This window comes from Myxocyprinus asiaticus, chromosome 10, assembly GCF_019703515.2.
Source record: "Myxocyprinus asiaticus isolate MX2 ecotype Aquarium Trade chromosome 10, UBuf_Myxa_2, whole genome shotgun sequence".
Lineage (NCBI taxonomy): Eukaryota > Metazoa > Chordata > Actinopteri > Cypriniformes > Catostomidae > Myxocyprinus > Myxocyprinus asiaticus.
In genome coordinates this window covers 15,835,151-15,850,079 of record NC_059353.1, presented here as the reverse complement: position 1 = coordinate 15,850,079, position 14,929 = coordinate 15,835,151, and the positions used below count along the sequence as shown (strand labels likewise).

At 39.3% G+C, this 14,929-nt stretch overlaps 1 protein-coding gene across 5 annotated transcripts in view; it reads right to left on the bottom strand.

The window, feature by feature from the left end:
* nrp2b (neuropilin 2b) overlaps nucleotides 1-14,929 on the bottom strand; it is a 108,266-nt gene that overhangs the window by 71,148 nt on the left and 22,189 nt on the right. For 3 of the 5 annotated variants that reach the window (XM_051708782.1, XM_051708780.1, XM_051708783.1), the window contains exons 3-4: nucleotides 10,139-10,180; nucleotides 8,862-9,043 (exon numbers count right to left, since the gene is read on the bottom strand). In XM_051708782.1, the coding sequence (XP_051564742.1) occupies nucleotides 8,862-9,043; nucleotides 10,139-10,180 (224 nt within the window). The remainder of the gene's footprint in view (nucleotides 1-8,861; nucleotides 9,044-10,138; nucleotides 10,181-14,929) is intronic. The other 2 variants (XM_051708781.1, XM_051708785.1) reach the window with 1 other exon arrangement.

Genomic DNA, 14,929 nt, shown 5'->3' with positions numbered 1-14,929 from the left:
CAACCACTTTAATTGTATGAAAAAGAGCAGCCTGGACATTCTGCTAAAAAACTCATTCTGTGTTCCACAGTAAAAAAAAAGTAAAATAGGTTTTGAATAGAATGAGGGTATGAAAAAAATGACAATGTTTTCCTTTTTGTCTGAAAAAAATATTCAAGGCTACAAGGTAAACGTGTGCAGTTTTATGCTGGATTTAAGTCTGTGCTGGCCAGTGCTAGGCTTTGTATCACAAGGGTAATTGTTTTGTATGCTAACACATGCACAGTCATGCTTCACCTTCAGCCAACACATATGTCCTACATGCCAAGTCACCAGCAGCCTTTGACATGATGCACACCACGTTAACGTGTAATGCCATCTCTTCTAAGAGATGCAAAGTCACTGTGCTCATACTAATGCACAGAAAAGCACACACTCCTCAAAACACACACATTCAGTGTGCAAATGAAATCCTGTATGATACATATTGCAATCTAATATCTGTTAGAATTAGTTATTAGTAAATTGATAGTAACAAAGTTACACGCATAACATTGAGGTAGGATACAAAAAAGAGAGTAACATACTGGCATGAGAGATAGAAGGAGAGAGAAATAGTTTGAGAAAATGTTAACAAGGGTTTGGAATAGGTGGTGGGCTCAGGGTGGGGGCAAAATATTGGAGGATCGAAGAACAAATGCTCAGTGATCTGCGTCTCTTAACTCTTCAATAACTCAAACACTAACTATTTCTGTGCTTGCCGAGCAGCTGCATGGGAACCGCACAGACAGGGAGTGACAACTGTGTCTTATGGGTACATACATCCTCTAATCACCTACACACTCTCCATCACCCAGGAGAGCATGTACACACTTTTATTCCCTAACACTAACTGTCCTCTTCCTCCATGGCAGTAAAATCCATAAGTGAATCGTTCCCATTCCAAAAATAACGGCTCTATTTAAAGTTCTAGAGTTGCAGACAGAGCAGTGTAGTGTCTGAAGCCTTAATGATGGGTCACTGACCCCATGGGGAAGGGTTCGGGCCAGACCTCGACACTCATGATATACACAAACACTTGCAAACACACTCACCCTGGCAAGGGCTCTCAATGTGGATAGCAAACAGGAAATCTGGTCCTGTCTGGCACCCTGGCAGCTGATAGAGAGAGATGGGCCCCAGAGAGACAGCAGGCCCCGGTTAATGTTACACTCACTGCTCTCTCCTCCACTAATACTGCACACTACAACTGTTCAAGGCCTCCGTGTGTACGTGTGTGTGTGTGTGTGTCTGTGAGGGACTCACATTCTGGGTCAAATGGTCTTGCATATACACTAGCACCTGCTTGCATACGTCACTTGTTTGAATGCAATATCTCTCTTATATAGTGTACAGACACACACACACACATTCCTTTCTTACTGATGCTTTCTGCTGCCCACGGTGATCAGAAGTATTAACTCATTACATATACTGTATGCTTGTGTGGGTGAAATTTAGCTCTCAAACAATTCCCATCATGTCTTTACATAACACAATGTTGTCATAACTGACAGCCCAAAAATCCACCCTAATGCTTAAACAATTACTAACTCTAAAAGAACCCTAAAAACTAGAGCTGTCAAAATTAACGTGTTAACACATACGATTCATTTAAAAGGCTTAACACGTTAATTTGTCTTAATTGCGATAAACGCATTTACCGTTAATACAGCATAAACAAGCGTAAACACTGGTTAAAAGGGCAGAACCTTTGAGATGTGTCCATCCGCGGTCATTACACTGATACACGCTTCACAGCACACTCAGCAGTGATTCAGTGTCAGTGATAAATTCATGGAGAAAGGACCTCTTAACACTATTTGTTGTACAAAACAAGCCTAGATGGAACTTGTGACAGAAGTCAAGTATTTTTCAGCTTAAGTAAGGCACATTTTAATTACCACAGAAGCACGCCAAGTCTTAACTATCACCAAAACACAGAATGAGACATTTTTGTCTGCAAGCGCTTTTCATATGTAGTTCAAAGCGGCACTGACGCCCTGAAACAAATCATGAACGAGGCTTCACGATTGCTGTAACAAAGCAGATAGCCACAGTCTACTGGCAGATTAATATTGTGGCAGATGAGAGTTTAAGAGATTTAATGCCTATTGCAATGAATATGCAACCTATGGGGAGACGAGTTCTTTTAATTAGTCAAACTCCCACTTGGACTTTGGGAAACGTTTAATGTTACTTGAATTGGTGCTATTTTAGTACATTTCTATCGTAAAACTGTGAAAGGATTTGTTTGGAAAATGACAACACTAATAAAAACACATATTTTTTTCTGTTTTAAGAACAATTTAGGGTTTATCGCACCAAACATTCTTAACTGAAGCCTTTATGGTCACTACCATGTATGAATTTTATCTTGCCACAGAAAGTGAGTATGATTTAACACAAAACGGTACAAAACCAATGACGAAACCAAATTCTATTGCCCAGAGGTTGCTCTTTCATTGGTCTTTCAGTATTTTTCTTTTAGATGTTTCTCCTTAAATGTCTTTGGCGATAAAAAAATGAGACAGTACATGTTGACATACAGTAAGAGTATAGACCTAAAATTTATGTGGATAGCATAGCTCAGATAATTTTGGAATAATCTGATGAGAAATGAGAGTGGAGATTTTATACTGAAATCTATCATTTTTTATCGCAGAATTTCGTATTTTGACAAATCTGTGGACAGTTTGTGACATTTCCAGACACCTGGGAGAAGCAGACTTAAGCAAAGACTTCCAGTAAGCAAAAGCAAAAGTCTCCATTTGTTCTTCATTTAATCTCATTATTGTCTATAAGAAACTTTTGAGATATAGAGATTTCTCATTTGTGATATTTCTTTCATGTTGGTGAATCTGTTTCATTGCATTTAGTTTCCTCCAATCACCTACACATTAAAACCACACAAACACACTTGCGTGAAAGCATCTAGTTTGAGGGTGCCATGTTGCCCACATTACTGGGTCAGATCTGCTGTCAGACACCCTTTACCCTGCAGTAGTGACATTCCGCTTCATTATGGCCTGTTTCTCAGATTGGCTGTGTGTGTGCGTGCGTATAGCCAAGCGTATATTCCTGCTTATGAGACCCTGCAAGTCATGCTCTGACCCCTCATACTCATGCCACCTCAGACAGGCAGACAGTTTCCTAAACCCCCGCTGAGCCTCTACTGTACTGGGCTACAGTGTGTATTGCATGAGTGACCTGGATTCCATCAGCCTTTTTGTTCTCTCTCATTAATTCATGTTTGTGAGCATGGTAAAAACAGCAAGCATGCAGAAGGTTGGGGGAACTCTCCCCCACCCCTCTTCTAGCAGGGGAAAGCTGCAGCTGGGCTGAGCGTTGGAGGCTCAGAGCCGAGATTGCGAGTGTGATGGGGTTTGTCTGTGGCTGGAGGGGAAGGGGGTGAGGTGGGGGGGGGGGGCTGTTAATAAGGACCGTTGCTGGGTAGAATAGGAATGTTTGTCATGGTTGAGTGAATTGTGTTTGTGTGTGAGAGATTACTGTAGTGAATGTGGGAGGTGTGCTGGCATGATTCATGTCATGAGCAATATTGCAGATGTTGGTCTGTGTGAGGAGTTCTGGCATAGTGTCAGTGTGTCCATATGGACCTTGCATGTTTAGACAATTCTAAGCTTGTTTATTGGGATTCCTGGCTTTAAGAATGTAGCTTGAAAGTTAGCAAACTTTATTATTATGCCAATATTTGGTTTAAGTTGTCATGTTTACGTTAAAGACAAATTCTGCACTGCACAGTAGGACTTTATGGATCTGTGGTGTTTCCAGATGTGAAGATTTCTGTACTACTGTGATAAGAATCTAATGAGAATCACCATTTAGAATAATGGGAATACATTTTATACACACTCCAAAGTAAAACGTCCAATCACTTTAAGGTAATGAGAATTTGTACTTATTTGTCATTAAAATGACACAATGCAAAAAATCTTAATGGTTCTACAATAAGCCTCATTTACTTATACTGTATATACATTTTCTTTATATATATATATATATATATATATATAAAAAAATACATATCATATTTTCTTATATATTTGTTTTTTTTTTTTTCGTGAGATAACGCCCCCCCCCCCCAATTTGCCCCAGATTGATATTTCAAACAGCTGCGTCTCATCACAACAAAAAATAGCTGTGATCTGATTGGTGAACATGCCAGGGCATCAAAACTTCTCGAGGGCAGTATCTCCATCCGTTAGTCACTATTAATTCTGATAGTAGATGGGATGCACTCACTACTGGACTCTGGGCATCACTAGGGCTGTAAGGCAGTTGTATTGTGATCTTTAATTGGCTGTTACTCTACTAGACCTCTACTGATGAAAATCTGATTGGCTGAGATTTTTCATTTTGTTGCTGTGGCAACAGAATCATAGGGTTATATGTACGGCTGACTAAACTAAGGGGTTTTTATAAATGAGGTTCAGATTTAAGGCGGTATGTAAGGTGACTGGGCTTACACTAACACTTTTGGTGTTGTTTATTTTTTTGCATATTATGCAAATCAGACAACTGTGCCCACAAAAATCTGAGATCTGACCACACAGCGCAATTCTCAAACTTGCAGGTCAGTTCTGAGAGCTAGAGTGTGGAGAATGTAGCAGACTGTCGCGATCTGGAATACTCTGCTGGGACTGTAGAAATTCATTTAAATACAGCCCTATTTCAACACTGATTGCGCCTGGTTACACTGGATTGCAGGAGGTTAGTGAATAAGATGCAGGTTTTTGTGCTGAAAGGCAGCACACAAAAGTGCTGCAACTGTTTAGTGAAACTGCCCCCTTACAATTTTGATTTGAGTACAGCAGCCTCATAATAAAAATGTCTGATAATGACCACTTGAAAACAAATGTCTTTTTTGGGGTGTTGTCCAAGGAGCTAATGCTACATCACACATTAATTCTGCAAAATACAGTAGGAGTCCTGGACAAAGCTCCAGACAGCTTAAAAAATTACACATCATTTTGCTCTCAAGGGCAGGGGTTTGGTGGCACCAGTGGCATACACAGAAGGGGGGAACAGAATAGGCTATTATTTGTGATAAATTAAAGAATGGAAAAATTAGGATATGTATATAATAAAAGAAAATGCTTAAATACTGTAAAAACAAAGAAATAAGTATATATAAGTACTACTCATTCAAAAAAAAAAAAAAAAAAATCAGTGCCCTTTTTTTTAACCTTCCGCCCCTTCCCCTGCCCCTGCCGAGGTCTGTGCATGCCACTGGGTGGCACAGATAGCTGTTGGGCGGCCTTAAGTGCCACAAAATGCTGATTTTCTGTCTGCAACTGGAGGTGGAAAATTGATGCAATGTTTCTTCGCAGCAGGCTGGGCAACACAAGGCGGACACACCTCCAGGCTGTGTATTTACCCAAGATTCCTATCACTGCTAGAGAACACTGCCCTGACAGTGCCAGGACATGTACAGTAAACTCACCAATATAAATAAACAACACTTACACTCTGGTTTTCTGAAATCCATTTAAATTTCTGCTGTTGTTTCTCTCTTTAACTCTCCTGTTTATATTTCTTGGTGATTTAAAGGGATAGTTATCCAAAAAAAGTCACCATCCACTTTCATTGTATGGAAAAAAAATAAATTTTTGCAATGAAAGTGAATGGTAACTGAGGCTGTCATTCTGCCTAACATCTTCTGTGTCTTCTTTTTTCTTTTTGTAATAGGATCTTATTACAACCCTTTCTGAAGTATTCTGGTGACACAAAGGTAAGTTTAAATATGATTCAATAATGGCTAGAGAGTTTATGTTGGAATGAATATGCATACATCACCAAATCATGGTGGCAAACACATACAGTATTCTCTCAAATTTCATTACAGTTCAAAAACTCTCTTTGTCTTTGTGTTTGAACCAGTGCACATCCACACACACACTCCCACACATTTTCACACACACCCTGTGAGTATAATGAGATCTTGTTAATGCCATGGCAACTGAGAGCTTCCACACACCAATGGGTCTCATCATTATTGCTTGTTTATGATAAAAAAAAAAAACCTGCAACCTGCCGTCATGATAGCGTTCATCACTGTCTCGAGTCGTACCTCTGCGCTGTGTTCGGCAGGTTGCTTTGGAGCTCTCACACTATCAGATTACACTCACGTGACTGTGGGCTAGCATGTCATCACTTCCTTCCAGACGTGGGGCCTCTGTTTATGCTAAAGTGTTCACTGATTTCTTTCTCAGTGTTGGGTGTTCACACTAATGAGTGAGCTTAGCTTTTCGACTGACTAGTGGCTCATAAAGAACTCTCTTTTGTGTTTCAGTCCCTTAGAACAATCCGACTGTAACTTCCCCCAGGCCTAGACCCTCAATCTTGACACGACTAACTGGTCATTTCTGACAAATGTCTTCCTCCAACATCAAAACAGCAGCTCATGATAGGACCATGCCCTATCCTGGTTCACTACCGCAGGGAGTTGTGTTAGTTGTGTTGTGTTAGTAGCCCCAGCTGCCCTGCCCCCGGACTCAGGGGATAGTAGATCAGGAGTCAATTTAAGAGGCATTCCCGGAATGCTTTCAGAAGGTTGAAATAGGAACAAGGAACGTCCCCACTCTGTTTATTTTGCCCGCTAGCAGCTGCCTTGATCTGAACTTGTGACGGTGAATGTCGAACATGCTCCATAAAGAGAAGGGAAATCATATACTGTAGGTCTGTAATTCTCAACTGGTGGGTCAAGATCCAAAAATTGGTCGCTGGTCTGTTCTAATCGCAGGTCATGGACAGAAGGAAAAGACTAAACAAGTTTATCAACTTTCAAAAAAGGAGAAGAAAATGCTTCCTGTATCTTTTGTTGTTGATGTCAAAGGCTTTTGTCCAATCAAACTCCACCGTATTTTGGTGAAAATTCATCTGTGATTTGGTAGAAGCTGCCAAATTAGGCAGATGCCAGCATGGACAGGCTGTGTGACATGCCCTCATCCTCAAAAACCACAAACATATGTATGTAAGGTAAAAGAAAATATGACCAAGACTACATTTAATATGGGTTGAAGGGTAAATATACAAAACTGCCCATTTTCCAAGTCAGCCTATGTGATGTTAATAATATTGCATATTGTTGGACATACGGTATGCAGTTCGTTGAAATATTACAAAATTTAAATATTCAATCTCCAGGAGATTTTAGTTTAATTGGTAAATAATTGTTGAGTGTTGAGTTGCCACTTAAAGGGTTAGTTCACCCAAAAATTTAAATTCTCTCATCATTTACTCACCCTCATGCCATCCCAGATGTGTATGACTTTCTTTCTTCAGCAGAACACATTTGAAGAAAAATAGAAAAATATTTAATTCAGTAGGTCCTTAAAATAGTGGATGTTGATCTAACCTTTGAAGCTTCAAAAAGAACAGACAGTCAGCATAAATGTCATCCATACGACTCAGCTGGTTAAATGAATTTATTCTAAAGTGAAACAGTCACTTTTGGTGCGAAAAAGATAAATATTTAATTATAAATCATCTCTTCCGATCAGCAGCAGTTCGCGTGTGTGACGTAATCGCATTGGCATGTTCACGCGAGAACAGACACATACCAGGAAGAGCAGCGCTGTTTACAACTAGCAGGAACGCTGTACAGAAGCTTTGTTGGTTTTGGTTTGGAATAAGTATTTGTATCTGTTTGTTTACTCACAATGGTGCATTTGTGTGCTCATCCTGGATTCTCAGCCAAGAGAAAAGCGTGAGATTACGTCCTTAACATGCCATCGCGAATACGTCATGCGAGAGACCACGTGAATTCCACCCTCTCAGTAATGGGAATACTGTTGCTGACCAGAAGGGTTGATTTATAGTTAAAAATTACTTAAATGTTGATCTTTTTCGCACCAAAAGTGATCATTTTAGAAGACTGTTTATTACTATTAATGTAACCAGTGTGGCGTATGGATGACCATACACGATGATGAGCATATGGATGAGCATCCACTTGGTGCTACCTGGACCCACTGGGCTAAGATATTTTTCTATTTTTCTTCAAATGTGTTCAGCTAAAAAAAAAAGAAAGTCATTCACATCTGGGGTGGCAAGAGTGTGGGTAAATGATGAGAGAATTTTTATTTTTGGGTGAACTATCCCTTTAATGTTCAATCAAAAATCTGGTCCTGAAGCAAAACCACTGTAGTTGAGCTACTAGCATATTGCAAGAAGGCACCAGAGGTCAGCTACAGTAAAGCTGAATGTTCAACCCTGAAGACCTAAAGAAAGTCAGTAAAGGAGATTATAATAATGATGATCTACTGCAGTCTACTGCACACCCTTATCTCCAATCCATAAAAATAATTTGGAACTTGTCATAAATGGTAATCATGGCTTCCTGCTTCTGAACTCTCCAATCAGAACTTTTCCCTCCAGTTTACCAAAGCGAATCTTTACGTTTCAACCAAAGTAATAAAAATGGTGGGCTGTCAATGACGCCATGCTGACCAATGGAGACTCTTCCCTCCGATTTACAAAAGCCAACCAACACTTCTCAAGCAGGTGGGATTTGACACATTGCAGCCCATGCTGCAAAGAGCAGTGAGTAAATAAAAGAAGCTGTGCACTACGTGTTTCCTGTGTGAAGGGGAGAATTTGAGATACGTGTTAAGAGAGACAGTTCCATTGACACAGAAATCATGCTTTTCTCTGATCTTTACAAGCTCAATGGGGCCACACCAACTCTCCCTACACTTAAAATGTTGTGTTAGTAGACTCTACTTTGGAGCACAGAGGAGAGATGTGTAAACAGTAGGCAAGGCTTTGACACCGTATTGTTTATGATGAATTTCATCCTGCTGGGTATGGTACACGCTTACCTGTCTTATAGATTTCATAGCGTAGCGAGAAGCCTGCCCCCTGGTGGGCGTAATCTGAGACAAATTTAATGTGCAGAACAGGACCTGAGGAGATGATCGCAGGGGGAGCAATGTTACTGCAGTGTCTCCCCAACAGATCAGCAGTCTCTGAGTTCCCATCCCGGATCTCAATGAAGTCGTACCTATGGAGAAGACCAAACACAGGGACATTAATGCAAAGATCGGGTGTGTGGATAATCATCATGCAAAGTCGAAATTTTGATCCTCGAAAAGGGAATATACAGTGGCATGCAAAAGTTTGGGTACCTCTGGTCAAAATTTATGTTGCTATGAATAGGTAGAAGATGAACTGATCTCCAAAAGGCATAAAGTTAAAGATGAAACATTCTTTTCAACATTTTAAGCAATATTTAGAGTGAAAAAAAGGAAAGGAGCACCATGCAAAAGTTTGGGCACCCCAAGAGATTTGAGCTCTCAGATAACTTTTACCAAGGTTTCAGACCGTAATTAGCTTGTTAGTGCTATGGCTTGTTCACAATCATTGTTTGGAAAGGCCAGGTGATGCAAATTTCAAAGTGTTATACAAACTCTGACTCCTCAAATCTTGTCCCAACAATCAGCAGCCATGGGCTCCTCTAAGCAGCTGCCTAGCACTCTGAAAATTAAAATAACTGATGCCCACATAGCAGGAGAAGGCTATAAGAAAATAGCAAAGTGTTTTCAGGTAGCCGTTTCCTCAGTTCGTAATGTAATTAAGAAATGGCAGTTAACAGGAATGGTGGAGTTCAAGTTGAGGTCTGGAAGACCAAGAAAACGTTCAGAGAGAACTCCTCATAGGATTGCTAGAAAGGCAAATCAAAACCCCTGTCTGACTGCAAAAACCTTAAGGAAGATTTAGCAGACTCTGGAGTATTGGTGCACTGTTCTACTGTGCAGCGTCACCTGCACAAATATGACCTTCAGAAGAGTCATGAGAAGAAAACCTTTCCTGCATCCTCACCACAAATTTCAGCATCAGAAGTTTGCAAATGAACATCTAAACAAGCCTGATGCGTTTTGGAAACAAGTCCTGCGGACTGATAAAGTTAAAATATAACTTTTTGGCCGCAATGAGCAAAGGTATGTTTGGAGAAAAAAGGGTGCAGAATTTCATGAAAAGAACACCTCTCCAACTGTCAAGCACAGGGGTGGATCGATCATGCTTTGGGCTTGTGTTGATGCCAGTGGCACAGGGGAACATTTCACTGGTAGAGGAAAGAATGGATTCAATTACATACCAGCAAATTCTGGAAGCAAACATCACACCATCTGTAAAAAAGCTGAAGATGAAAAGAGGATTGCTTTTACAATAGGATAATGATCCTAAACACACCTCAAAATCCACAATGGACTACCTCAAGAGGCGCAAGCTGAAGGTTTTGCCATGGCCCTCAAAATCCCCCAACCAAAACATCATCGAAAATCTGTGGATAGACCTCAAAAGAGCAGTACATGCAAGAACTAGAAGACTTTTGCAAGGAAGAATGGGCGAAAATCCCCCAAACAAAAATTGAAAGACACTTAGCTGGCTACAAAAAGCTTTTACAAGCTGTGATACTTAGTACTGACCATGCAGGGTGCCCAAACCTTTGCTTCAGGCCCTTTTCCTTTTTTGTTATTTTGAAACTGTAAAAGATGAATATAAAAAAGTAAAATTGCTTAAAATATTAAAGAAATGTGTCATCTTTAACTTTAAGCCTTTTGGAAATCAGGCCATCTTTTGCTCGCTTAGCGATTCACAGCAACAGAAATTGTGATCAGGGGTGCCCAGATTTTGCATGCCACTGTAGACACCAGATTGTCCATTGTATGCTGGAAACATGAATATACTGAGTTTTACTAATAGCTTGTATTTGGATTCTCATTTGTTTCACCTGGACAGCAAAGAAATTTAATGTAGAGCAAAAGAATGATTTTGCCTATGTTCTCAGATTTTTTTTCTCCTGAGAAAAAGACCCCAATAATCTCACATGTCTTCACTACAGTTTCAGAAGAGGTCTCAAAAATGTCTAAAATTGTGCTCAGATATGCTAAGATAACAAAGTCATCAATCAAAAGTCAGATATTGCAATATTAATGTTAGTTAATATTGAGGTCTGTCTGCTCTGCCACCTCTTCATAATGACTTTTGTCTTTTTTTGTCCTCCCAACGAGAAGGTGCATTATCTGCTCTCTTTTGAAAATGTGAATAAAATAGTTACTTTTAAAAATAAAACCACAGAGAGAAGTGATACTGAATCCATTTGGCAGGTACAAAGATGTAACAAAGTATTGCTACTTAGCACAGTGCTACTGTGTTAATAAGGCTGGGTTTATGAAGCTGTACTAGAAGGAACACGTTTGACACCAAAGCGTGACTCCACACAGCACGCTGTGCCTCATTTAACCAACAATTCAGCAAACCTATGGACCCTCAGAGAATCTGCACCTTTCAACACTAGAGAGTCATTGTCTAAAATGCTGCTCCAACTCAAGAGACAAGCACACAGACAGAGAAATCAATGAGCCTGGAGTTGTAGAATGCATGCTCTCTCTGTCCTCTGAAGTATTTATTCAGCATGGTGCATTCCCTTGCAAAAATTGCATTGCTCAAAGGTTTTTTTTATAGTTTGGGAGTCCTAATGAAGTTCTCAGTCACGATTCAAATATCAACTCAGTCTCAGATGTTTCTCCAAAAATTAGATACAATGAGATAATTGTTGACATACAGTAAGAGAAGAGTGCAATAAAATGAAAGTAAAAAGCATAGTTTATAATATGGTGTTGGAAGATTTTGCAAGAAACTCTTGAGTTTATATTGAAATTTCTGGAGCAAAAAAGACTAAACAAAAACCTTATTCTTGTGCATTATTTGAGCTATAAATTTGTTTAGGGTTTTAGGGTTTGTTTACATTACAACTTCATTGCAAAAATTTTGTTTTTATAATTGGCTATAACTTTACACAGAAAAGGTTAGTAAGCGATTTTATCACAATAAAATCATGTTAACACACATATTGTTTATGTCTTGTGGCTATACGTTTAAAACAGAGAGGGGCAGATTCACTAAACAGGTGTGCCACTTTTGCGCGTGGTATTTCAGTGCAAATACCTGCGTCTTATTCTCTAACCACCCGCAATCAAGTTTAGTGGCCGCAATCAGCGCTGAAATTGCGCTGCATCTTCAATATTTAAATGAAGTCATTGTCATTCTTTTCCGCATAAACAGGCCTCCTTTCTATGTAAATTAGGCTCGAAAAAAATTGTGCTTCATACACAAAAATGCATTTTGCCCAGCGCAATTTTCATCACACTATTATTAAAATTAAAAAAGATGTTTGTGAAAATTTGTAATCGATCATTTTAGCAGTAATTAATCAAATAATCATTAAATGATGTTGACGAGCATTATAAACTGGCATATATTCAGATGCCCTGTGTTGTCAAGCACACGTTCTGCATGTTTAAGAGATGATCCAGGTGTCTGGATCAAAGTGATGCTCTTCAGTCCCGGCATGGTGGGTCAGATACAGTGGTCTGCGGCATCCTCGACTATATTGCGCTCAGAATCGGGCCGCAAGATCAAAATTGTGTGTGCAAATTGCGTTCAGCAGAGATTCTTTGAGCACGTTTGTGCCGTCACCTGATCTGTATAATTTCTCTTGTGAATCAGGTGCTAAATGAGCGCAGTTAGGGCATGCAAAAAAACGCCACTTTTAGCGGGCGCTATTCATTCTTAGTGAATCTATTGAGTATTTTAACGTTTACGGATTGGCTCCCATTCACTTCCATTGTAAGTGCCTCAATGTAACCTCGATTTTTGCATTTATTTTAAAGAAAAGGAGGGATTAGTCGAAATAAATTTTTGTGGTAATCAACATTATGCCACAAATGCTGTCGATTGAGCTTAACTTGTATTGAACCCAGAATATTCCTTTAACCCTCAATCTAAATGCTCTAAAATAGCTTTGCACAGTGAGAATTTAGTGAAATCGGTTCTAAAACAAATGTGCATACATTAAACATCAGTGTGCGCATTTCATTTTTAGTGAATTCATCCCTCTGACTTTTGATTGAAGACTTTGGTATCTTTGCAAATCTGAGCACAGTTTGAGATCTCTTCTAAACATCTTGAGAAGAAACGTGTGGGTTTTTTTTCTCAGGAGAAAAATCTGAGAGGAAAGAGACATAAGCAAAAGTCTGCATTTGATCTCCATTTAATCTTATTGCTGTCTACAAAAAACAACTGAGATATTAAATACATTTCATTTGTGATTTTCTCTCCTGTGGGTTTCTACAACTCTAAGTGAAAATCTATCTGTAAGGAGCATATTTATTAGTGGCTAAGTGTGCTGACCTCAAAATGTCGCATCCCTTTTGCTTTTGGTTGGATTATCATTTGTACACTTCCTTCTGGCTAACATTTTAAACACAGTGGTAGTTCTTGCTATGTGGGATGGGAAAGAGGCAAACTGGGGATTTATTGTAAAATTTAGTAGGCTATGTGTCTTATGCCATTCTATGAAAAATATGTAGAGTATGCCAACATCCTGATTCCTTTGCCCCCATCTGTTTGTCTTTTTTTTTGGCAGGCTGCAGGGTTTACGGAAACAGGGTGGGACTGTTTGCTGTGAGAGTAAAAAAGAAAAAGAAATCTCAGGAGCTGAAGGCACCGAGCACTCTCTCCAATCAAACATTTGTACAGCTCTCCTCAGTGCTTCTGATAACATGTCCCACCTGAACTCACACTGTCTGTCCTTCCTTCTGTCTCCTTCCTCATAATTACATGACATTCAGTGATAAAAGATGAAAACTTGACAGACAGCAAAAGAGAGATGGAAGTATAGAGAAACCAGACACTGCTATCATTTAACAGTCTGACAGACATTGGCAGCTGTTTGCAACTATCCTTAAACACACCAACACACTCTCAAATAATATTATTAATGTTATTAAATAATGCTGTAATGTTATTATTGTAGACTAACCCTAACTCCATCCTTAAAAATGTTTTGCATATTTAGAATTAAAATAATAATAATAATTGCTTTATTTAAGATTAAGCAAGACATTCCAGGCATCCTCAAAGGAAGGTTTAGTAGCTAACTTCTTAGGAATGAGTATAGATAAGTAACACACATGCTATTTTAGATCAGAACACACTTTCACTTTTCCTTTCTGTATCTTCATCTGAGCTTGTTAAAATTAGCTAATTCAACACAGTCTCCAATTAACTAAGATATAAGCTCTGCTACAAAAAACACCATTCTCCTAACACTGAGGACACTTGCTTTGTGGGGCAGTCACATGGGCTGCAAAACACAAACACTGGCTTGTGTTTGCTGCAGATGCAAAGTAATTAGATTTTCATGGATCTTATTACTGAATGTTGTTACCAGGGTGAATGTGTTTAGGGTTAGAATGTTGCCATTGTCAACCAACCCGAAAACATGTGACTACAGAAACTGTTTGTGATTGTCTTTTCTCTTTTGGCGATTTCTTTTCTTTCTATTTGTCTCGTTTTTACTCTTACCTTGCACCAGCAAATAAGGGTAAACACAGGCTTTGGCATCCCTGAGTTAGTTTCTGTGTGTGTTTTATTTGACCAAGGCAGAGTATCTGCAGATGTACCCCTCCTCCACTGTCAGAGCCGCTGGTTAATTGCTTTTCACGCGTTGTGTCTGGAAGAACTATTTTTCACACCTGCACATACCTATAAAGTATCAGAGGTCCCCTACAGATCCAGGCATCTGATCTCAAACACATTCTTGGTTACACAAGGTAAAAAAAAAAATATATATTTTGTGTTCGACAGCAACATATTGTAAATCAGTATCAGAAATGCAATCCGTTTAAGTGGCCAAACTGGGCCAGACATAACAGTGTTTAACCAATGCCGAGAGTTGGGGGCGAGGCTACCTGTTTGTCTGTTGAACGTTTCAAGCTCTTTGAAATTCTGTTGCTGCTAGTTTGAAGATATATTTGCCCTGGAACTGATTTTCAGGGGCATTTTTACCTTCATGAAGGCATTATTGTGTTCTTAACATATA